Here is a 26178-nt window from a genome sequence, read left to right as displayed (position 1 = left end):
CCCCCCACACCGCCCCTTACCTGCTACAGGCTTCCCGCGAATCAAATATTCGCGGGAAGCAGGGGAGGGGGCGGAGACTTTGGGGAGGAGGCGGGGTTGGGGCGGGGGTGTGGGCGGGGCTGGGGCGGGGCCGGGGGGCTGTGGAGTGTCCTCCATTTGGAGGCACAAAATATGGTAACCCTAGGTTGGGTGTCGTTGACGTGGGGACTGTCGGTGACGTGGGGGTGTCGGTCGCTGCGACGACGAACGAGGCGGAGTCGAGCACAGCGCGCCCTGACGCCCCCCCATTCCGCACAGTCCCGGCCGTGCTGGCGGCCTTGCCCCTCCCCCGGGCGGGGACAGGCGGAAGTCGCGACAATAGGCTGGGCCCGCCTGTTGGTCCTGGTGAGCGCGAGCGAGCGCGCCTTGCGCGCCTGCGCGGGGGTAGGCGGGCTGGAGCCGGCGGCTGTGGCGATGAGCCGGAGCGGGGCAGCAGTGGCCGGAGGCGTCGCCAAGCGTGGTCGGCCCGCCAGCCCTCCCGATGGGTTCTGCACCCCCAAGAAGCGGGTCTGCGCCGGGTGGGCCATGGGCCCAGAGGGGCCCCACCCGCGGCACTGGGGCACCGAGCAGGTCTGCGACTTCCTCTGCCGCAACGGCTTTAGCGAGCCCGGCCTGCTGCGCTGCTTCCGAGGTACCACCCGGGGCGGCTGGCCCCTGTGGGAGGTCTGGGGGGGCCGCTCGGCTGGTGTTGCGGGCGGAGGGGCGCTGTGGGCGCGGGGAGTCGGGCGGGCGCGGGGAGCCGCCAGCCCAGCTGGGCGGAGTGCGGCGCTGGGTGGCGCTCGCCGCCGCGCCGTGTCTCCGCCTGAGCTCTTCGATTAGAAACCAGACAGCGCCGGCCGCGCTCCGTTCCCACCCGGGCAACGTTTGGCTCAGTGCTCCAAGCCTGTGTCCGGCCCTAGCTGACTTGTTACTTCTTACTGTGCTGGAGCCACAGGGAAACCCCCCAACCCCCCAGAGAAAACAACCCGTACCAGATCTTCGCAAGCGCCGGGCTTTCATTGCATATATATATATATAGGGCTTGATGTTAGCCAGGATTGGGCACGCTGATGGAGCTATACTGGGCTCCATTAGTTTCTGTGTGATTTAAACTGACGTTTAAAGTTGTCTAGGGCAAGTCTATAGTACAACATTAAGTCCACCTAAGTTATGTCGAAGTCCAGCCACCACAGTAATTAATTGACTTTTGCATGCCCACACTGTGCTTCTTGTGTCGCTAATTCTTGTCCTCACCAGGAGTGCTTGCACTAATTTAATGGTCAGTGTAAGGCACTGTGGGAAGGCTTCTGAAAGGCAGCAACAGTGGATCTCAGCAATGCAGTATCTACAGTGACACTGACCGATCTAAGAAAAACCCAAGGAGTCCTTGTGGCACCTTAGAGACTAACAAATTTCTTTGGGCATAAGCTTTCGTGGGCTAGAACCCACTTCATCAGACTCCAATGAGAGACTGCTGAATTGGAATTGATTTGCAAACTGGACACCATTGAATTAGGCTTGAATAAAGACTGGGAGTGGATGGGTCATTACACAAAGTAAAACTACTATTTCCTCATGTTTATTCTTCCCCCCTACTGTTTGTTCCTCGCACCTTCTTGTCAATTGCTGGAAATGGGCCATTTTGGTTACTGCTACAAAAAGTTTTTTTTTTTTTCCTCTCCCCTGCTGGTAATAGCTCACCTTAACTGATCACTCTATTGTGTATGGTAACACCCATTGTTTCATGTTCTGTGTGTGTGTGTGTGTGTATGTATGTATGTATGTATATCCATATCCTGTATTTGCCACTGCGTGCGTCCGATGAAGTGGGTTTTAGCCCCCGAAAGCTTATGCTCAAATAAATTTGTTAGTCTCTAAGGTGCCACAATTACTCCTGTTCTTTTTGCGGATACAGACTAACACAGCTGCATACATCTGATGAAGTGTTTCAGAGTAGAAGTAAAAGATACAGGAGCAGGTATAAATACATGAAAGGATGTGGGTTGCTTTACCAAGTGTTAAGTCAGTCTAACAAGATAAATCAATGAACAGCAGGATACCAAAGGAAGAGAAATAACTTTTGAAATGGTAAGAGAGTGGCCCATTACAGACAGTTGACAAGAAGATGTGAGTAACAGTAGGGAGAAATTAGTATTGGGGAAATTAAGTTTAGGTTTTGTAATGACCCAACCACTCCTATTCTTTATTCAGGCCTAATCTGATGGTATCTAGTCTGCAAATTAATTCCTGTTCTGCCGCTTCACGCTGGAGTCTGTTTTTGAAGTTTTTTTGTTGAAGAATTGCCACTTTGAGGTCTGTTATTGAGTGACCAGAGAGTGAAGTATTCTCCTACTGGTTTTTGAATGTTAGGATTCCTGATATCAGATTTGTGTCCATTTATTCTTTTGCGTAGAGACTGTCCGGTTTGGCCAATGTACGCCATCGTATGCCAGCAATGCTCTTCTGCCTCTTGCAGAGATGGAGTTATTAAGTCAGCATAGTGGGTGAGTTACGTTGGTGGGAGCTACATTTTAGTGTAGATGCTTACAGAGTTAGGTCGATGTAAACTGCCTTATGTCGACCTAACTCTGTAGTGTAGATCAGGCCTTAGTAAAATCTTCCAAATGCAGCTAAAGAATTGTTTTCCTTCTGAGTCTGTAGGCAGCCTGAGGCAATAGCTTTGAGAAATGTGAACTCCTCCACATTTTTTTGTGGGGGTATTAAGCCCAATATCAATTTAAATAACTAACATTGATGATTTTTTTTTTTTAATACTTAAAAGGCTACACAGGTGCAGCTGTGCCACTTTAGTGCTTCAGTGTAGAGACTACACATGCTGATGGGAGGGGTTCTGTTGGTGGCATAGGTAATCCGCCTCCCTGAGAAACGGTAGCTAGGTCAGCAGAAGAATTATTCGGACAACCAAGTGCTGTCTGACATGGATTTGTCAGCTTAACTATGTCATTCATGGGTGCGGGTTTTTCACACCCCTGAGTGACATGGTTATGACCTAATTTTCTAGGGTAGACCAGACCTTTTACTGATGATAACTTTAAGAGAAATATCCAGTTACCCTGAGTTTGTAGTTTGAGTATCTGCATTTTCTTTCTAAATTGAAGCTCTCTCTTCACTAGAAATGCTGCAGCCACAAAGCTGTAGCTCTTCAGTGTAGACACTTACTACAGCAGTGGGTCTCAAACTTTTTTACTGGCGACCCCTTTCACATCAACAACAAGGAGTCTGGTGGCACCTTAAAGACTAACAGATTTATTTGGGCATAAGCTTTCGTGAGTAAGAAGTGAGGTTTTAACTCACGAAAGCTTATGCCCAAATAAATCTGTTAGTCTTTAAGGTGCCACCAGACTCCTTGTTGTTTTTGTAGATACAGACTAACACGGCTACCCCCTGATACTTGACCCCTTTCACATTGCAAGCCTAATAAATTAAACACCCTTTTTAATATATTTAACACCATTATAAATGCTGGAGGCAAGCGGGGTTTGGGGTGGAGGTTGACAGCTCACGACCCCCCCCTTGTAATGATGTCGCAACTCCCTAATGTGTCCTGACCCACAGTTTGAGAACCCCTGTACTACAGCAAGGGGCACTGTAATTAATCTCCCTTCTCAAGAAGTGGTAACGCGGTCAATGGAAGAATTTGTCCATCGACCTACCCCCGTCTACACTAGGATTTAAATCAGTTTAACTACATCACTTGGAGGTGGATTTTTCTCTCTCCTGAGCGATGTAGCTGAGTTGATCTAAATTCCTGGCCTGAGGCAATGTCTACACTAGGAAGTTGTACCACTTTAATTTCAGGGTTATAGTTAAAGTTGTACCCCCCCCCATCCCCCCAGTCTTGGTACAGATATATCGATGGTAAAGTATTTTATCCCAATATAGTTATTCCAATACAGGAAGATAAATAAGTTATACCAGTATAACAGCGTCCGCACTAAGGGCTTGTCTACACTGGCAAGTTTTGTCCCCCAAAACTGCCTTTTGGCAACAAAACAGCAAGAGCAAACACACTACAATGGGACTTTTGTTGCAAAAAACCACCCAGTTTTGGCAACAAAAAACTTCCACCCCTATGAGAGACTTTTGTCTTTTCTTTTCCCTTTTTATTGTTGACAAAGAGCCAGTGTAGATACTGCTGATTGTTTTGTGGACAGAACTGGCTTCCGCCAGTATCCCACAATGCCTGCCCTGATTGCTCTGCTCAATGTTTTGATCTCTGCTGCCCTGCAGGCGTGCATCCCTCCCTTTTAAAAGCTCAAGGAAGTATCTGTGTGCTGCTCCCTTTGGGGAACAAACCAAGAGCAAATCATTGGAATGCTCCTGTTCTGCCTGGCACTAGGAACACACCAGCAGGCAGACTGCTGCTGCAGGGGGAGGGGGACAGACTGCTATGCTGCTTTGCCATTCCTCAGCACGGAGCGCTCACAGAGCTACTCATGATGCTGCTTTCAGCAGCTGAGGGGGCTGTGGGAGAACTCGGAGAGAATCCCAAGATGCTCAGGGATCAGCTCTTCTTTCCCACAACACTGCTCTGTGTGATACATACCTACGGTGCATTGCTTACCCTGTCGATGACGGTGTCCCCAGTGTGGACATGGTCTGTTGACAGAGGGAGCAAGTGTGAACACCCTTTGGCAATTTTTGTTTTGTCGACTCTTCGGTTTTGACATAAGTTTTGTCAACAAAACTTGGTAGTGTAGACAAGCCCTATGGATTGTGCCAGTATTAATCGGTAAAAAATCATACCCCTTAACTGATGTTGTTGTACTGGCATAAACTCAGTTTGCAGACTAGGCCTAACCCTTGATGTTTGTGCTGATTTCACATTCACTGCTTTTTGCTCTGATCACATCAACCTCTTTGAATACCTTACCAAAAGCTTGTCTCTTTCACTAACAGAATTTGGTCCAATAAAAAATATTACCTTGTCTCTCTGACAGCCTGGAACCAACACAGCTACATCAACATGCAAACACAGCTACATCAACATGCAAACACAATACTCTTCCATTATGTTGAAGTCAAGCTTCTTGCCCTAACTTTCAAGGCCCTTCATAGCTTTATTCTTACTGTTCTGTTTTAGGGTTTTATATGGTGATCCTTAAACATAGTGTTGAAGAGTTTATGTAATCCTCCCATTGTACTGAACTCCACTCTACCAGTTTTCCCAGCCTGGACCATCTACTTGTCTGTTCTTCCATAAGCATCTCTGTGCTTTCTTTGACATCACCTCTCTTTTACTTGGAATGCCACCTTCCAGGCTAGTCTATGGAGTTACTGCCATCCGATGGTCCAGGGACATCTACATCGAGCACATCACCAGCCACCGACAGTACCAGGAGGCGTGAGCCAGAGTGACATCATTCTCCCACTACGAGAAAGGGACCAAGTGACCTTCTCCGTTGTATTATATGAACTGGAACCATAAACTCCCTAAACATTAAATCTCACCAAATGAGGGTCAATTCATCCTCATCATCATATCCACTCATTATACTCCACACCCGAACATAGCCACTTTATGAACTACATACCCTCATATCTTTGACCCATCAACCTTTTACCCCCAATCGGGGATATTGCAGATTATGTATTCCTCATGCCACTTTATCTTAAACCAAATTTTGCACCCTCGATAATCTGTATGTTATTCCCTGATAACCAGAAGCTTCTATGCTCAAACTCTGTTCACTATTTTTTTTTTTAAACATCATCTTAATAAAATTTTTAAATTCATTCTCTTCTTTTCCCTTCCCTTCTCAGGATCTACTTTTACCACAAGAAATATGTTGCAATAAAACAGCCAATATACGATGGCTAGTCTGAGGGGCAATTGAGGAAAGTTGATAGTTAATTACATATTTATGCAAAGCAAAACCAGATGTATGTAAAAAAAGTTGTTTGTCTGCCTTTGTATGTTGCTTGTCCACTTAGATTATAAGGTTTTGGGGACTGGAATCTACCTCTGTGTGTTCAGGGCCAACAAGGCCCTGATCCCAAATAGCCTCTGGACACTACCATAATGTAAACATTATGGAAATGTGTAATACTTAATAATTCAACAATACAGACTCTAGCTCTTTTGATTTTTTTCTGTTAATCTAAAGGTCCCATGACTTCCATTGTTGATGTTCGTCAAAATACTCCTTGCTGCTGATTAATTTGTATGTGAATTTAGGCTCTGTCTAACATTGAGGGCCAAATGTTTTGCTAAGTGAATTTTTAAAATAAAGTAACAAATGGGTGAAAAGGATATTGTGTGTGGCATTATAAATGGGGAACTTTTAGAAAATGTAATAACTATATTAGAAAATACTTTACAAATCTTATAATTTTGACCTTATCTGGAGTTTTGATTTGACCAAGGCTGGACACTATCATTGTTGCTTAACTGCATATGAATATGATTTTTTTCCCCCTCAAGAACTTAGAGCTTTAGTAAAATTGAAGTGGAGGCACTTGTTTCAGATGTCAAGATCTGAAATCTCATCCTACATGTGGTTCATAAATGAGATCTGGATATTTTAGAAGGATCCTATTATAAAGTGGATTATTTAGCTAAATTAAAGTAAATGTTAGACAGCAATGCGTAAATACTTCCATTGTAAAGTATTCCAGAAGCTTAAATACTGATGCGAAAGCCTAGAAGTAACAGTTGTTTCTTTAACTCTTCAGAAAATCAAATCACCGGGGCAGTGCTGCCTTACCTCACTAAATCTGAACTTAAAGACCTAGGAGTTGGGTAAGAACAACTTTTACTGATATAGTAACATGAGCTAAGTGAATTTTTGAGAACGTTTCCTGTCTGAGAAATTTTGGTCATTTAATAACTCTGGGATCTTTATTTCTCATCATTGGCTTTGTTTAACTGTCCTAAGTTTTGTCTATGCCTTAAACAAAAACGATGGCGGTGGTATAAAGGATCTGTTGGTGCTGATCTTCACTGAAACTAACCAAGGCTTAATACTATATCTTGGGGAAGAAAAGTCATCAGGTGATTGATTGCAAATGTTGTCCTTTTGATTCCTGTGGTGTGATATTTCAGTATCTTGTCTTGGTTAGCTCATGTCTTATTTGCTATTGTGAAATTTCAGGTATTCATGTCAAGGCTGTCAGCATATCAAGGTGTTTCATTTCTTGGAGTGATGTGTAAAAGTGTGTACATTTTATAAAATACTTCTTGATCAAAAATAGGGGTTGTAATTATTTGAAAAGAGGTATATGAGCCAATTGTTAAACAGAGCTAAAAACTGATTGAGGATGTCATTTTATGTGCAGCTGCCTTTGTTCTGCGACTGTTACATTATTTGGGGGTAATATTGTGCCCTATGGCAGAACGTATAACTATCACAACTATTATAAAAGAGATGTGAAAAACGTTTGCAAGAAGAACAGGTTAAAGATGCATACGGAGATATCTGGAACATAATTTGGGTTATTCATTTGTAGCCCTCTACCCCAATATAATGCAACCTGATATAACACAAATTCAGATATAACGCAGTAAAGCAGCGCTCGGGGGGGGGCGGGGGGGGAGGGGCTGCACGCGCCGGCGGATCAGCGCGTCAGTGTGTCTGGCTCCGATACGCTGCTCTGAGCGGCGTGTTAAGGGTGCCGGGCCGGGGCCGAGGAATTGGATAAGGGGCAGAGGGTCTCGGGGTGCGGTCAGGGGATAGGGAGCGGGGGGGTTGGATGGTTCAGAGGTTCTGGGGGTGGGGCGGTCAGGGGACGGGGAACAGGGGCGTTGGATAGGGTGTGGGAGTCCCGGGGGGCCTGTCAGGGGGCAGGGGTGTGGATAGGGGTTGGAGCAGGGGGGTTGGGTGGGGTTCTGGGGGGGATTAGGGATGGGGGGCGTCTGGAGGGGGCGGTCAGAGGACAAGGAGCAGGGAGGCTTAGATAGGGGATGGGGTCTCTGGAGGGGGTAGTCAGGGGACAAGGAGTGGGGGGGTTGGGTCGGGAAGTAGGTGAGGGGTCGGATGGGGGCGGGGAGGCACAACCTTCCCTACCCAGCTTGATTTGCTGACTACTAATAACGGAAATGCTCGAGGTCAAAGCAAGATCGATATAACGCGGTTTCACCTATAACACTGTAAGATTTTTTTGGCTCTTGAGGACCGCGTTATATCGGGGTAGAGGTATAGTTGTGTATATATATTATCAAGTGTGGGGATGCTGGTATATTCCATGTGTATGGCTCAGCGGAGAGGGTGCAAACTTTAGGAGGCATGTTTAAATGGGGTGGCTAGTGGACAGCATTAAACAAACAAATTAGAATTTAACACTCGATTAAAAACAAAACTGACTTTAAAGTTATTTGTGCATCCAAACAACACCTTGATATACACTGATTGTACTTTGCATTAATATAACACCTTTGTAATTCCAGGATCTCAAAGCACTTTACGAACTGAGAATCTTTAGTTACATGATCACACATTTTTTTTCATAGGATCCCTGCTCATTCAGTGAACAGGCAGGATCTGTTCTGGGGATGAATCAGGTTTATACTGTAAAGGAGGCTGTTGTCTGTAAGACTCCTACTTCATTTCTTACTGAAGTTGGAGAGTGTGTAATGAATGAGGCTGAGGATTACAGCAGTGAGATGGTCTCAAAGTTGGTCAGTTGAATACTTCCCTGGAGAATGGGATTCTATCTCTCCCTCTGCCACAGAGTTCCTGTGTGGTGCTGGGCAAGTGACGTATACCAAACAGTTCACAGGTACTCACTGTGTGATCCTCATCTGGTGCCTGATTTGAGACCCTTGCATCTGATTTGCAGAAGTGCTGAGCACTCACACCTGAAACTGCAGTCACTGGGAGTTAGGTGTTGAACACACTAATTCCTAGTTCTCTGAAAAATCAGGTCTTGGGTAACTCAAATTAGGCACCCAAAATTAGTGGACAGTTTTGACCTTAATCTCTCTGCCCCATCTATAAAATGGGACATAATACCAACTCTTCACCTCAGAAGAGTGTTGTGAAAATCAATTAATATTTGTGCAGGACTCAGATACTATAGTGATAAGCACCAGAGAAAAGTCCATGAGGAAATTAATAATGGTATCTTCAGAGTAAGATTTGAAGAGTGTGCAGTAAATAAAGCCTGAAGCCATGCACTGAACAACAAGGAGAAAACCCAGGAAATGAGGAAGGCCTTCAGAAAATGAAATGAATGCACTGAGTGACCACCTGTTAAAGTGGTCTCGGTTAGCATCACATAGGAACTCTGTGGCAGAGGCAGGGATAGAATCCAGTTCTCCAGGGCAACATGTAACTGCCTTACCAGTGAACACTTTCCATTCTTTGCATGGAATGAGGTAGGAGTCCTATGGAAAAAGTAGTATGTGATCATGTAATTATAATGGTTCTGTAGTTCAAGAAAGGTGAATTTGGTTGCATTAGCACCCTAATTCTGGCATTTCCTAACTTGAGTGCCTAACTTGCAAATTTAACACTGTTTTTCTCACAGGTTTTTTGTGTTTAAAAAAAATATATATATGACAAAAACCTGGTTAAACTTTACTGGGTAGACCAGTCCTTAATCTTATCTAGGAAGGGGAATAGGCTGTACCAATATAAGCCACCTTATATCAGTATAACTACCTCCACAGTATGGCTTGTATTGGTATAAGTATTTCCATTAAAAAAAAATCACCTTCTTAAACAAAAAAAGTTATACCTCTACAAAAGCTATGTGTAGATCAGGCCCCAGTCTCCAATTCAGTGTCTAGGAGAAATGAATGCTATATTATTTAGTTTTATAAGAAGTCCTTTCCTGCTAGGGCACATTGTCCTTATGCTTCTTCTTTGTGACTCATGTTTTCTTTTGTTATCAGAAACAAGTCTTAGTAAAAAGACTTAAAAGCAGATTTAAATTCTTTCACCTTGGCTTTTGGTGATTAGCCGCCACATCACCTTATTCATAATAATTGGTAAAAAAAACCTACATTACTGTAGGTAAGGTTGGCTGGTGATAGCTTGTGCCCTCCCAAAATGTCAAATTCAGCAAAAATCAAACTTGTGAAAACCAAGGAATACATGCTCATGCAACCGTAACTCTGCACCCCCTTGGTTGGCAACACACACTGGTAGTTAGGTGTATGCTCTCCAGCTGCATTTACTTACTGTTTTGGGGGTAGCTGTATTGGATGGTGGAGGAAAGCTTTTTTTCTGTTTGCTTTTACATTATAAACTCTGGTCTTTAGCCCCAAACACTCTACATGAGTGATCTATGCTCTCAGATTTAGTGCGTTTCCGCAGAGAGGCGGTAGGACTGCTGCTCTGACTAGTACAGACAAGGTTCAGATGTTTTGAGATGCTTCTACAAAACAAGGGAAGACTAATTTTGACATTTCTGAATGGGTTTTATTTGTAAAGGACAAAATAAGCAAATGGGCCAGGGGGCAAGAAACAAACCACACTTTCCTTCCTCAATTCACTTTCACATCTCTGATGCAATCAGGTTTCTTCCCTCCTGTTCCCTCTCTCTCCTCTTCATGGGTTTTCTGCTGCTGGATTAACACATTCTTCAGACTTTCTCATTGTCACAGAACCTTTTGATGCCAATATTCTGTTCCTTTTCGAGAGAATCTCCTTCACTGTGGGTTTTCCAAAAGAGGCTGGATAGCCATTTGTTTTGGATGGTTTAGACACAACAAATCCTGCATCTTGGCTCTTGCAAGTCCCTTTTAACCCTATGATTCTAAAGGGACCTGCAGCTTGTTAAATGGTAGTAGGGGTGGGAAAGCATCCTTCCATGTGTACTTCATTGCACGAGGACCAATTAGTATATCAGTGTGAGGCTAAAATTGAAAACTGCCCCCATCTTCAGTTTCCACAGGCATGCAGAAGAAATGGGTAACTAAAGACACCCAGCCAATCACTTCACTGAACTCTTCTTCTGGCTCTGCTCATCCAGTTGTGCCCATGCTGCACTTTGGGAAGGGTGCAAGTTACTAGTTCTGGATGCTCTTTCTGTAGTGCAGTAGAGGCACAGCTGCCTTTCATTGGCATTTAAAAGAAAATCAAGTTCAGAAACCAGCTTTCATTTCCAGTTTTGGGCTGCCTCTGCTGACCAGGCAGTATTTCTAGGATATTTGAATGTGGGTCACATCAAATCAGCAGCTTCCCCTGGAAGGAGGGCGCCTATAATTTTTTGTTTGTTTTTAAATTCACTTGAGATCCAAGTTGTCCTTGCTCAGACTCTGCTTGCGGGAGAGGCTAGCCTGTACTGCATGTATGCTGTGAGAAGGGGAAATTCCTGTTCACACTGTAGCATAAATTCCAGTTACCACAGTGCAAGCACAGCCATATCTGAGCATAGTCCTCATGCTCAGCTCTTCCAGAACTTTGTTAGTGAGTTGTTTTGAGCATGTTTTTATCTAGCACATTTTTTTTGCGCTACTATGGACAGGGCTTGTGAATAGTTGTATTTAACTATTGTATGGTATAGAATGAACCCACAGAATTGCCGTGTGGTTCTCCGCCATCTGGCTGATGTGTTCAGTATTTTTAAATAAATGGAGGAAAAATGTTTCAGGCATTTTTTGCTTCATTGTGTTGTAAAGGAACACCAAAGGGTATCCTGCCCCACCCTTTATCTCCTCTTCAGCACAGGATTCTCTGAGGCAGACTATTGGACCTGAAGGTTCTATAACAATTGGCAAATCTCAGTTGATAAAATAATAGGTTTGAAACCTTCAGCATCTTTGATCATCCCTATCAAGGAGCCATTAATTTGTTGACATTGTAACTTTATATCTGTGCCTGATATTATTTTCTGAAGCAGGCAATGCAGTCATGGCACTTCTGACTTTGCTCACTGAACTGGAATATTACTTTCTGTATCAGTTGACTGAGCCTGATGGAAATCATTGGAGCTGGACTGGGATTGGTAGATAGATCTTCTAGTCCTCCCTGTATATTGTGATGGGATCCTGAACTATCCCTAGCAAGTATCAAGTCTCAGCCTTGGGTATTTCTTGTGGTAACTCCACTACTTTCCTTGGTACACTTGGTGACGTGAGACAAGCTTTCTTAAATTGTACTTAACTTTTCTTTGCTTTAGGTTTAAGCCCATAACTGTTATTTCAGGTCTCATTTACAAATCAGATTCTTTAGTTCCTGTCCTCTTTATAGCTGCTCTTTTCTGTTGATAGTTACCATGTGTCTTGTCACTGCTATTTTCTCCAGATTAACCATGCCCTACTCTTAACTTTTTTTCATATAGGCTTATTTTTCCAGTCAATTTTAGCATTCCCTGAATTTTCATGTCATTTTTGACATGCCTTAAACTGAACATGGTACACCTCTAACCATTACTAGATACAGCATGTTAATTGTTGCCTGTTTCACTCAGGATAGTCTGAGTTTATACACGGTGTTTTAAAAAATAGTGTTGGATAACTCCTTTTCATTCCGTTGCCTTGTATAACCCCCGAGGTCCTTCTCAATGACACTATTGTCTAAGCAGAATTACTCTCTAAGATGGTGTCAGTGTACTTTTTTGCATTGTTCAAAACTCTTCTTAAATCCATTATTATAGCTTTGCTATAGTTAGATTAAGACCAGTTTTCTTTTTAAAGCTTGATCCTTCTAAGGGCTTGTCTACACTTAAAACACTACAGTTGCACCACTGTAATGTTTCAGTGTAGACACTGCCTAGGCTGACGGGAAGGGTTCTGAAGGTAGTCTCTTCACTGAAGAGCTACAGCGGTGCAGCTGCAATGCTGAAGGGTTTTAAGTGTAGACAACCCCACAGATTTCCTTGAAACTTGGTGCCCCTCCTAGGGGCATGGAATTCTATTTTAGCAATTCAGATTTGGGACCATTCACCATGGGGCTCCTGAGATACAGCACCTCATAAATAAACAACCCAGCTTTTCTTAAAAGTTGAGAGATTCCGGAAACCTTTCTTTGGTAACAAGTAGAGATCAAACTAGGGCTGAGATCATTATACCAGGCTTCTAGCAGTTGTAGGTTACTCATGTCATGACATTATCCTTGTTTTTCTTTTTCTTTTTACCCCAAGACTTTCAACAGGTCTGCCTCTCACTTCTATCTCAACCTCAATGCAAGTGTATACATCTTTGATGTACAAGGCAACACTTCCTCCCTTTTTTCCTGCCTCTCCTTCCTGTACTCTTCTATACCAATATTCTCAGTCAAGTGAATTATCCCCCCTGCAAGTCTCTGTGCTGCCACTTATGTCATAATTTTGAGCAGGGCCGGCTCCAGGCACCACCGCAGGAAGCAGGTGCTTGGGGCGGCCAATGGAAAGGTGCGGCACGTTCGGGTCTTCAGCGGCGGGTCCCTCAGTCCCTCGGAGGGAAGGACTGGCCGCCGAATTGCCACCGAAGAATGAAGTGGCACGGTAGAGCTGCCACCGAAGTGCCGCCAATCGTGGCTTTCTTTTTTTCCTCTCTCCCCCCCCCCCCCACACCCCCCCTTCGCTGCTTGGGGCGGCAAAAAAGCTGGAGCCGGCCTTGATTTTGAGTATTCACTAATATTTCTAGCTCTTTTGGTTTATTCCCCATACTTCTTGTATCAGTATAGAGATATCTAAGATGTTCATTAGATTTCCTCTCTATTTCTTTGACTCTTCTTTGCCCCTGCTATGATTGCCCCCGCAGATTCCAATCCTTCACCTATGTGTCCATGTTCTGGACTTATCTGTGGGCTTTTGTCTGCTATCCATCAAACCTACTTTAAAGCCCACCTCACTAGGTTAGCCAGTCTGTAGCCGAAGATTCTCTTCCCTTCCTTGGTAGGTGGAACCCCATGTGTTCTCAGCAATTCTTCTTCCTGGAACAGCATTCCATCGTCGAGGAAGCTGAAGCCCTGTGCAACTCTTGAGAAAGATTGTTATAAGTTTGTAGTGCCCATTAAATACCAGCATTATCTTATTTAAGGTTTGGGTTGAGCAATAGAAATAAAAGAAATATGGTTAACTGAGTACCAGGTGCACTAAATAATTGATTATATATGTTTGCTTAGAAATAAATGTTTAGTTCAGTAGCTAGGGAAAAATATAGCAAAGTGAGAAAAGGAAAAAAACCTTGAAGAGAGCAGAGTGTAGCCCTAAACTGCCTCAACTGTCTTCGCTGGTTATTGGACATTAGCCAATGACATCACATGTATTATAGTGTATAAAAAGCAAGGTTTTTCTAGGGGTTTCTTTGTCAAAGTTTTCCTTACCCATCTGGAGTTACACAATGATGGGAATGTACCTCCCAGGCCTGATCCTGTTGTAAGTATGTTGGACAATGCTTATATTATTGCTAGGATATAGAATATAATATTGTATATTCTTATATTGATATTTTGGTTGTAACCATCACCAAGTGACCAATGAACTAATAAAGAAGTGCTGGTGTGGAAACTGAGTCTTGATAAACATTAATAAACTTACTATGAAAATTATTTCAACAGGGATAAATGGGAATGGGTGACAGGGAAGAGAAGAAGAGTTGGGGGCTTGGGTAAGGGTATTTTAGAGCTATACCTACCTATTTCATAGAACTGGAAGGGAAAGGAGGTAGGAACTGGTGGAGAAGGAGGGAAGAAGACTGAAGGGGTCGGAGAATGTGAGGGATAGCAGAAGCTAGCTGGGGGCTTAGGAATAGGGGGACCTGTCAGCCCTGAATTCTCCCCTTCCCTGTATTTGCTGGGATCTGGGGAAGCTCTACGCGCTGTTCAGGGGTTTGAGTCCATCTCCCTTCTTGCTGTGTGTTCCGGAATCTTGGGGTGTCTGAGCTCCTTCCCCTGCCACTCCATAAGAGCTGGGGCCTGGGGTGGAGGAACTAAAGGTAATGCACATTTAAAAATATGAATTCCAGAAAATGAATAGTTAGGATACATCTCACCCTGTGTGGGGAAAGAGGGGCTCGCCAAAGTGCGGGGGAAGGACCCAGTTTGGAGGAGGGGCGGACTGCGTGGCCCTGTGGGATATGGCTGTGGAAGCCTGGCTGAAGCAGGGGAAGGAGTCCCAGCTGGAGGTAGGTAGCAGGAATGAAGGGCCCAGCTTGAGCTACATAACTGATAGAGTGTGGCCCCCAGTAAGCTGTTGCCTGTTATGTGTATAGAGCAGCATAGGACAGGAGACAGCTTATAAGAAGCTGCTCTTTGCTAATGGTTTCTATGGTGCCAACTAATGGTTTGGTGGGAAGGGGTGGGGGAGCTTAAATGTTGGAGTGGGATGGGAAGGGGCCTACATCATTGGTTCTCAACCCGGAGTACACGCACCCCTGAGGGTACTCAGAGGTGTTCCAGGGGATACATCAAATCATCTAGAGCAGTGGTCTCCAAAGTGGGGTGCGCGCACCCCAGGGGGTGCACAAGAGGATCCTTCGGGGTGGGCGGCAGGAGGAGCGCTGCCAGAGCAGCGCCGCTTCCCCCCGCCCCTTCGGCAATTCGGCTGGGAGTCCGAGCGGCTTTTCCCCCCCCCCCCCCCCCACTCGGCAGTTCGGCTACATTTGGACTACATTTCTGCAGTGCTGACAATTTATTGCCACATCATGCAGTATATTTAGATTCAAACCCCATAAAGGAAATACCTGAGAAAGGAACACCGCTTCTAAGAATACAATTCTACTTGATAGTACAAAATGGTGAATTTCAGAAGTGAACTATTCATCATAAATCTGTTCTGTTGTCCTTTTGTTAATGATACGGTTAAAACAAAAGCTAGTATGTCCTAATTTTGACACCCTCACTCATGTTGCGTATCACCTTACTCTAAGAACAGCCCCATTGCAATCAGTGATGCTACAAAACAGAAGAGCCGAGTAAGGGGATCAGTATCTAATCCTCCAATAAACATCAGTATGATAGTTTTGTATTCAATTTTAATCAAAACTAATTAGATAAGTTTAAGAAATTACAAAACGCCACCATAAATTCTTAAGATTTTTCTGGCATTTTTAAACTAAACAAGAGGATCCTTTGGGATCCTGCTCTCCCCTCCTCCCCCCCCCCCCCTCCAGGCGGTGGTGCCTGGAGCCGGCCCTGCTCAAAATTGCTTTGACGGTTCGGGCGGGAGCAGGGGCTGTGTGCTCAAAAATTATTTTACTGATGGGGTGCACGATCAAAAAAGTTTGGAGACCACTGATCTAGAGACTTGCCTAATTTTACAACAGGCTACAGAAAAAACACTAGCGAAGTCAGTACAAACTAAAATTTCATACAGACAATGACTTGTTTATACTGCTCTGTACATTGAAATGTAAATACAATATCTATATTCCAGTCAATTGATTTTATAATTATATGGTAAAAATGAGGAAGTAAGCAATTTTTCAGTAATAGTGCGCTGGGACACTTTTGTATTTTTAGGTCCAATTTTGTAAGCAAGTCGTTTTTAAGTGAGGTGCAGCTTGGGGGTTTGCAAGACAAATCAGACTCCTGAAAGGGGTACAGTAGTCTGGAAAGGTTGAGAGTCACTGACCTATGTGTTGTGGGGCAGAGGTGGAGAGTAAGAGAAACATCAGTCATCTCTCACGTGTAATGTTACTGTGACAACTATGGTTAGGGCCCTACCAAATTCACGGCCATGAAAAACACATCACGGACTGTGAAATGTGGTGGTTCCCCATGAAATCTGGTGTTTTGTGTGCTTTTACCCTATACTATACAGATTTCATAGGGGAGACTTCAAATTGGGGGTCCTGAGCCAAAAGGGAGTTGCAGAGGGATGACAGTTATTTTAGGGGGGTTGTGGTGTTGCCACTCCTATTTCTGCACTGCCTTCAGAAGTGGGTGGCTGGAGAGCAGCTGCTATTGGCTGGGCACCCAGCTCTGAAGGCAGTGCCCCGCCATACCATGTCATCCTTACTTAAGTGCTGCTGCCTTCAGAGCTGGTTGGCCGGAGAGTGGCAGCTGCTGACTTACGGCCCAGCTCTGTAGACAGCAGCGCAGAAGAGTGGCAATACCATACCAGTCCATCCTTTCTTCTGTAGTGCTACTGGCAGTGGCTCTGCCTTCAGAGCTCGGCTCCCAGTCAGCAGCCGCTGCTCTCCAGCTGCCCGGCTCTGAAGGCAGCACCACAGCCGGCAGCAGCGGCACAGAAGTAAAGATAGCAGTACTGCAACCCCCCCCCCCCAAAAAAAAAAACAACCTTGTGAGCCCTCCCCCCCACAACTGCTTTTTGGGTCAGGACCCCCTACAATTACAACACTGTGGAATTTCAGATTTAATTAGCTGAAATAATGAAATTTACAATTTTTAAAATCCTACAATCGTGAAATTGACCAATATCGATGTGCCTTTGGTAGGGCTCTAACTATTTCAAAGTATGACCATTATCACCATTCCTCTGTATCAAAAGCATACAGAAGTGGGGAGGAGCACTGAGGAATCGCATCATAACTGTGTGGCCTAGTGGAAAGACCACTAGACTGGAACTATTCGTAGCTCTGTCACTGGCCAGCTGGGTGACCTTGGGCAAGCCACTTCAGCTCCGTGCCTCAGTTTCCCAGCTGTAAAATGAGGATAATGATGTAAAGTTCTTTGAGATCTACTGATGGAAATCACTGCATAAAAGCTAGGTCTTTTGATTATTGCCTGGCCACAGTAGCATATCAGCTGCAAACCTACATGAGGCCTACAGTTGTCTAAATGACCATTAACACCTGCCAAGAAACATTTTTCTTTCTGTGTAAATAAAAAAAAAAAACCACACACCTAGGAAATGAAATGGCAAAACAATTAGTTAATGCAGAGGTAAGGTCGCCTGGTGATGGCTTGTGCACTTCCAGAACATAAAGGTCAGCAAAACTTAGACTTCTGAAAACCAGGAATTATAATTAATATGTAAACGCCTAGACAACCTTAACTCTGCCCTCTTTGAATGATGCCCCAAAACAACCACAACACATGTACTTGCACTCTGTCTTTTCACTGTAATGGACAGGCACCACCTACTCTTGCCTTATCCTCTTATGCCTGAGCCTCTTCCCCCAACAGAATACTACACTGTATTTACAGCTGTAAAATTTAACAGCTCCTTCATACCCTTTTAGAACCCCTTCACTCTTGCAGTATCCTGTGCGCAAAACCTATGCTTTCCCTTACCCATCACTAAATCCACAGACTGCTAGACAATCCTACTTCATGACTGACAATATCCATGGCAAGAAGACCCCAGTGCCCTGCTACTGATACAACCTGTACAATTCTGTATTAAAAAGAAGCAGACTGGAACCCCAAGGTATATGTGGAACTCTTTCCTTTGGTAACACAAATGAGAGGAACTCAGACCCAGATCTCATATCACAATCACAATTCTTCCATGTTGCTGCAACTAATTCCTCCACCATTCAGTACAGCTACACGAAACATGGTGAATGCAGTTGGAACGCATGCAGATAATTCTCAGTGGCAATTGCCAGTTCCAAGGGGTCAGAATTAAGTTTGCTTGGGCATTTACCTTAACACTACTTCCTGGTTTTCAGAAATCTGAGGTTTTGCTGACCTCCATATTCTGGAGCTATTACCAGGCAACCTTAGCTCTGCATTAACAAAGTTTTTTTTTTTTTTTTCCCCAATACAAATTGTAGTATATGTGTGGTGTCAATTAGATTGTACTCCACTGGACACATCTGTTTGTATCTGTCATAGTATAGCTGTTCATCACGTATACAGGTAAAGTTGGAATGGCAACTTTTTTTTTGGGTTCTGGATCCTTCTCTAGGTTAGAGGTTTTCTCTTCGTCTTCACCTACCCTGACCTTAGCTTTGTTAAAAATGTATATCTTGAGGTTGAATACTGACTAATTCGAAATAAAATTAATGTAGATTGCTGCAAGAATTCTCTCCTGTACTACATCCTGTGGCTACTTCCACTCTGGGATGTGTTCCCTGTGGGTAGGGGCAGAAGAACTTGTTTTGGCCGTGTCAGCAGTACAAACTTTGGTTGATGCAACTTTCAAGTGGCACAAAGCCCCCACAGTTAACATGTGGCTCGGACACGTGTATGCTTGGCCACTTATATCAGCACTTTGCATCAACAAGCACTGCTGGTAAGTATGCAAAGTGCAGTGCATCATGGATAGATACCCCAATGTACTATGTACCACCTGTCGGTGCAGTGCCTTTTGAGAGATTTTCACAATATTTTGTGGAGTAGAAATGAATCACTTTGGGAGCTAGGGGTCAAGTTCTCATAATGCCATCCCTATCTCATAACTTTCATTTAAAAAAAAAAAAAAAATCCCACGAACCTGTGTGGCACTTGTCGCTGTCTATCTGTGGCAGCTCTGCGCTGTTGTCAGGAACATTGCAAACAAAGGATGCATGATCTTCTGGTGTTTTCAGAACCACAGGAAGTACTCCAACAACAGACGTGACAATTTCTTAAGCACAGGTTTTTAAGGGCCACAGCGAAAAACAATTCCATTGTTGGCATTTGCAGAGCAGCTGTAGATGGTGGAGCACCACTTTTGGGCCTGAGAAATGAGCACTGACTGGTGGATTGCATTGTAATGCATGTTTGGGATGACGAGCAGTGGCTGCAGAACTTTCAAATAGGAAAGGTCATGTTCCTGAAACTCTGTGCAGAACTTGCACCAGCCCTCCAATGCATGGCACCAGAATGAGAGCTACATTGCCTGCTGAAAAGCAAGTGGTGCAATGCTGGATTGCCACAGGTCAATGGGAAATCATTTTGGAGTTGGAAAATCCACAGTGGGGGCTATTTTCATGCAAATGTATAGGGTACTAATCATCTGCTATGCAGGACTCTGGCTCCCAGCAATGTGTGGGACATCATAGATAGATCTGCAGCTCTGAGGCTTCTGTACTGTGATGGCTTGATAGATGGCACACACATCTGTATTTAGGCCCCAACCCATCTTGCTACAAAGTACATCAATAGAAAACAAGGGCTGCTTTTCAATGGTTATGCAAGTGCTAATGGATCATTGGGGATGCTTCACTGTTACCAGTGGGGGCTGGTCAAGGAAGATGAATGATGCTTGGGTTTTTAAGAACAGAAAGCTGCAAGCAGAGACAGTTTTTCCTGACTGCCAATGGTAATCTGCCAATGTTGAACTGCCGATAGTGATCCGGCTCATGAAGCCGTACACCGGCCACCTCAACAGTACTAAGAGGATTCAGCTACCGGCTCAGCTGGTGCAGAATGACAGTGTTTACGCACGTATTTTCTCACTAAAATCTAATTATCCCAATGGCTATAGCTGCCTATCTTGCATAATATTTGAGAAGCAGAGGGGGGAAAGTTGCTCTCAAGGTGGAGGTGGAGTGGCTGTCTGTGTTTGAACAGCTATACACGAGGGCAGTTAGAAGAGCTGAACACAAAGCTGTTCAGCTGATGGAGTCCTTGAAAGAGCACTTTAATGATCAGGTACATTAATGTGCTGTACCTCCCCAGAAGTTTTGGGGAGTGTTAGGAATTTGAATGTACATTACTGAATATCACAGTCTTTCAATGAGCCTATGTATTATGTGGTGCTTACATTGTGTGTATAATTACTATGTATTTTCCACTGAACTTATGAGTTCTGTGGTCCTGTTCAATTACAATGAATGTGCGCTTTTGGTAGCGCTATGATTTTAGCTGATTTTTTTTTTTTTCACTTCTGAGGGTAACAAAGGCACAGAGCACAGCTGCTACTGATGTCCTGAAGCTGTAGGGGCCCATATGCCACTAGCCCAGTGGTGCCAGCCAAAGTCACTGTGGAGCAGCATGGGAAAGTGTCCTACCATGAAGGAAGAAATAAGGCAGCCATCCCTAGAAAGCTTCAGGAGAGGATTGCAGAGTAACTTCATGAAAGTTTCATGGAGATCTCAGGAGGACCCAAGGCACATCCCTCTGTACATGAACTGCTCCACATGCCCCACCCCCCGCCCAACCCTACAGGGAAATGACAAGCCGATAACACTACCTCTGTTTGCTGGCATTTCCAATCTTGGCTGCAATATATAAATGAAAAGTTAGGCATGCACCACCGTTATCTTCAACATGCAGTTCAGACTCTGCACCAGTACCAGCACGGCCCCAAAGGGATGAGACATCTACTCTGACCAGGGAAGCACCACTGGTTCATCCTGCACTCTAGAGCAGTCTGAGACCTACATCTCCCCAAAGACGTTTTTGCTTTCCTTTGTCCTCAATCTCATTTCAAATCTGACTTTAGAGAGAGACATTGTTACATCAGAAGAAGATGCCACCTTGAGGACATGGGTCTGCTCTCCTCTTCCATCTGCAAACCTGAGTACCCATCCATTGGTACCAATGGTTCAGCTGGTCAACTGAGAACCAACCTTCTCATATGGTAAGTTGGAGGACCCAGATGAGACTTCAACCCTACATAGGGAAGTGAGTCTGGACAGAAGCTTGAGGTTCCATTCTCCACCCAGATATGATTTTCTAAGGGATGAGTGTTCCCAGTGCCCTGGGTTCCACCCCAACTGGTTGACCCCTTAGACTGGCATTACTGGGGTCTTGGCATTCCGGTTCCATGTGTGCACCTTATCTACCCTTTCCAAGCCAACACCAACCAGTTTTCTTGGACTGTGAGGAAGTGGAGCTGGATCCAGCCGATAAGACCGATCTAGCAGCTATTTCATTGTTTTCCTTGAATGAGGTAGTCACCCCATCTTTGTCTCCACCGGATGATCACAAGTAATATGAGGAGCTCTTACAAAGAGTGGTGTCCAAGCTCCAGATCCAGCTCTAAGAGGTTCAAGAATCTGAACGTGAACTGTTGTAGTTCATTACAATCCTCTGGTCCCAGCCAAGCGGCCTTCCTGGTCAACAAGGTTATTATAGACCCAGCCAAGGTAACAATCCTGCCTCCTGCATTCTCACCCCAAAAAAGACTGAGAGGTGCTGTTTCAATCCACCTGTAGGAGTAGAGTTTTTGTTCACACCCAGCAACTCTGGTGGTGGTTCAAGGAGCTACTGAGAGATGCAGGCTGCAACACCCCAAGATGACACTTTTGGACAGTATGCTAAATGCCTTGACCTCATAGGGAGAAAAGTTTTCTCCATGACATGCTCCGATTCAGAACTGCTAACCACTAGATCCTATTCGCATAATTGGTGAAATAGTATTTTGCTACGTTGTTGAACTTCAAAGACCCATTCTCTCAGGAGAATAGAGCCCAATTCCAGAACTTAATTGATAAGGGTGGAATAACTGAACAAGAAGACAAAGATTCTCAGAGTTATTCTGGGTAACCGTGAAAAGACTTCTGGGAAACTGGCAGATCACTACATCTCTGCTATCATTTTAGATTTACGAACTTTGACTCACCTGTTAATATATTTTACCTGCTTTAATCCATCAATAACTCATATTTCTTTTCTTACCTAATACATCTTTAGTTAGTTTTACTAGAGAATTGGTTGCCAGCATTGTCTTTCATGTGAGATCTAGAGTACCAAATTGATCTGGGGTAAGTGACTGTTTGGGATTGGGAGTAATCTAATGTGATATGATTTTTGGTTTTAATAACCTTTTATCATAAAGTTCAGTTTGTCTGGGTGACAAGATAGGCTGGAGGGTCTAAGGGGAGTGTCTGTGACTCCATGATTAGACTGGTATAGTGATCCAGGAGTTCACATTTGTTACTGGAATGGTGAAATCTAATGATAGAATATACTAGCAGTTTGGGATGTCTCCCCTTGTTTTTTGACTGTCTGCCCTGAGATGGGCGCACTCAGTTGTGAGCCACTCCAGACAGCGTGACAGTGGGTATGAACTGTTGAGGTTCTCCTGTGCTCCCATCCCATCCCTAAGGGCTCATTCAGCTGCCCTGGACTGGATTTATGAATCTGACAGGCTAAGAACTGATGCCAGGTTCGGAGAATCTCATGGGATGGGAGGGTACTATACCCATCTCAGTTCTGTTGATTTTGAAATTCATGGATCTGAAGACTTCTTTGCTACACAGCCTCTGTAGGAGATATGGTGTCACAGGATCCATCTGATGCTCCAATAAGGACCACCTATAGACCCTTGAATGCAAAGACAACAGGATACCTGGAATCCTTCAGAGAATTAAAAGGCGCATTGCAGAGAAGATACAAAGTGCTGTATGTCCTATTTCAGATTTAGAGCTTGATATGACAGGCTATGAGAACCACTTTGATATTCCTTGAATCAGACATCATAAACATGCTAATGAATCTGTGCCTCTGATCTCTCATAGGAGGAAATTTTGTTAGCATATTATTGGTCTCTCGGTTACCTACCATCAGTTATAATTAGTTTGTGGTTCTAAGCCAGGAAGGAGACTTTCCAGGTGTGCTTCTGGCTCCAGTATGGAAGACAAAGTGTCTGTCTGGGTTTGGGTAGTGTCTTTGGTAGTCCCTTTTATGTGTAGTAGAAACACAGAGGGGCACTCATCCTTAGCTTTACTAAGCCTTCTTTGGAACCAAGGACCACATGGGTTCAATGGAGCATTTGGCCCAGCATCTCATAAGGTCTCAGTATACATAGCTTTGATTTCTTCAGTCTTGGCAGGAACAGTTGCTCCTAATGATTGAAACAGCCATCATCTACACTTAATGGTGTATGAGGTTTGTTTCCTGGCCACAATGTGAATGAGATTTGCTACCTATCATATAATGTGGACAGTGAGGTTCATTGTATTTGGCTCTGGGTTCCAGAGACAGAGCGCTTTCTAATTTTCAGAAATGTAAGAGTCCCCTCCTGTACTTTAGTCACGTTTGTCTCTTTACACATACCTGTGGAGTCAGAGCTGGCCTCTGTCAATAAAACTAAACTGTACCTTACCCCTTGGTCTTTCTATGGCAGCAGGTGTTCCATTAAATTCCTGACTGTCATAATTATTCTTCCTGAATGGTTGGGTGTCTCTTTGTGTGTAGATCTGAACCTCAATAGAGTGTCCACATAGTTCTCCCTAATAATTTGCATAAACAAGGCTATTTTCGTACTATTTAGAAGACATGTGGTCACTGAAGCCTTGATATATTCCAGACCTCCAAACTTTCCTAAAATGCACAGTTTCCTTACTGGTGTAGTTACATGATAGCTCTAATACCAGGCTATATCTGTGGCCTCAGCATGGCTCTTCATTACTTTACCAGTTTTTATTGACATTAGGAACACCTGAGTCACAATGTCTCAGTACATTTCAGATGCTTTATTTCGTAAGATGGGGGAGAACATGTTCTCCAGGGAGTTCCCTTATTTTCCTGCCACATACAGTAATAGTCCTAGAAGGTATAAGGGATTATTCACCTTGATTTCCATCCACTCCAAGGTTTTTGATCTCGGTGGGAGATGTGGCTCCACATAAAGGTACCAGAGCTGAGAGCTGTTTCTTTGACTTGCATAGCTTTTCTCCCCTCATAAAATCTGAATCTGTTTTAATTCTGATGGACAACAGTATGGGAATGTATTACACAGACCACCAAAGAGGGGTTTGCTTTAGTCCAGCTGTTCTCAAACTGTGGGTCCAGGACCCCAAAGTGAGTCGCGACCCCGTTTTAATGAGGTCGCCAGGGCTGGCATTAGACTTGCTGGGGTCTGGGGCTGAAGCCCAAGCCCACTGCCCAGGGCCGGGGCCAAAGCCCAAAGGCTTCAGCCCTGAGTGGCAGGGTTCAGGTTACAGGCCCCCCCCACCTGGGGCTGAAGCCTTTTGGCTTTGGGCCCCCTGCCCGGGGTGGTGGGCTCAGGCAGGCTCAGGTCTTGGTCCCTCCTCCTGGGGTTGTGTACTCATTTTTGTGCTCGGAAAGTGGTCGCGATGCAATGAAGTTTGAGAACCGCTGCTCTAGTCAGTTGTATCCAGGAAATTTCCTGTTCATACAGTTCAGTGTCGTCATTGAATGTCTCCAATATCTCATCTACCAAGGAAAAATGATGTATTGATAGCATATTTGAAAAGAGGTTTTCACTCAATAGTACAAGTGCAAGGGGTCTATTGTATATTATCTTGTTCTACAGGTGGGGTAAATATCCCTGGGAAAAGGTTTGAGGTACTCTGCTTGTGTATGGTTCTGATCCAAAGACAAGCAAGTCGTAACATCAATATAGCACTTTCTTCCTACACCAAGAGCAGGAACTTGTTACGAGGTTTTTTGAATATTGGTCCAATTGGTACCAAGTTGATGTCATTAGCTATGATTCGAGATGGGCAATTTTGTCATCAGTATCATGGTGTATGCTATTAATATCCATAAAGTCCTGCTTTCCAAACAGCTGGGTCTACTGCCTGTGAGATAAGGCAGGAATCTTCACCGAGGTTCATAGTTTCTCTGGTCAACACCTTGACTCTAGATTGCTTGGTTTCTTGATTGATTTATGCTGAGGTCTAACAGAAAAACAAGAGTTTGTGATCAGTCAAACCTGCTATCTTGAAAGAGATCTCTCATCTGGGCAGTGGACCTGATTAAGTTCTTGGTGGTGGTTTTAGACTGTTTAAATGAAGATGCCATTCTTGATAGTTTAGCCATTAGGCATGTATCTCAGTAACTATCTCCTTCAAGTTGCATTTTTACTGAACAAGTGGTCCTGCTCACATCTCTGTCCCAACAGTCTTAAAGTGTCTGAGATTTCCATCTCTCTCAGACCTCTGGAGTGTCTGTATGTTCCCGGGCCTCCTTACCTGTCTCCCTGAACATAATCATACATTTGCATATTCAGAGCTTATCTACAAGTTTCTCCCATCACTTGGCGAAATGGAGCTTAACTGAGGAGCCAATCCATCAAGGTCCAAAGATTGTCCATTTATCACACTATGTCAATCACAGCTAACGTGACCTGACAGGGTTTTATCTTCTTGGAATTCAGTCCTCATCCAGGACAAAGGCAGCATCCGTGGCATGCTGTCACGTTGTCTTAATCACATCATGTTGAATGACTGATACTGCAGATATGTGTGTGTTGGGAAAATTTTTCCTTCATTAAGACTTCTTTTAGGAGAGCAAGATCAGTCGCTTCTATTCACTCTTGACCTAGCATCCAGAGCTGATTTTTCTTTGACAGTGCTGCTGTGCTTTTTTACCTAAAACTCCTCAGCCCACCTTCCTGAGGGTTGTACTACTTGCTGAATCCCCACAAGTGGGAATATACACAGGCCACTTGAGGAAATGAAGGTTACATACCCTGTAATCAGAGTTCTTTCAGATGAGCCTCTGTCTAGTAACAGTCCCT

The 26178-nt window shown here is 44.3% G+C and overlaps 1 protein-coding gene across 2 annotated transcripts in view; it reads left to right on the top strand.

Moving 5' to 3' along the window:
* The first annotated feature begins 403 nt into the window (after nt 1-403).
* The window catches only part of SAMHD1 (SAM and HD domain containing deoxynucleoside triphosphate triphosphohydrolase 1), an 84399-nt gene continuing 58624 nt past the window's right edge, over nt 404-26178 (top strand). Inside the window, exons 1-2 of one of the 2 annotated variants that reach the window (XM_034786673.1) lie at nt 404-670; nt 6715-6781. In XM_034786673.1, coding sequence (XP_034642564.1) covers nt 454-670; nt 6715-6781 — 284 coding nt within the window. In that variant the 5' untranslated portion in view covers nt 404-453. Of the gene's footprint in view, nt 671-5802; nt 5923-6714; nt 6782-26178 lie in introns of those variants that run through there. The other variant, XM_034786675.1, reaches the window with a different exon arrangement.

This window comes from Trachemys scripta, chromosome 12, assembly GCF_013100865.1.
Source record: "Trachemys scripta elegans isolate TJP31775 chromosome 12, CAS_Tse_1.0, whole genome shotgun sequence".
NCBI classification, from domain to species: domain Eukaryota; kingdom Metazoa; phylum Chordata; order Testudines; family Emydidae; genus Trachemys; species Trachemys scripta.
Note: the sequence above shows the minus strand (reverse complement) of the source record. Positions and strands in the feature narration are given on the sequence as shown.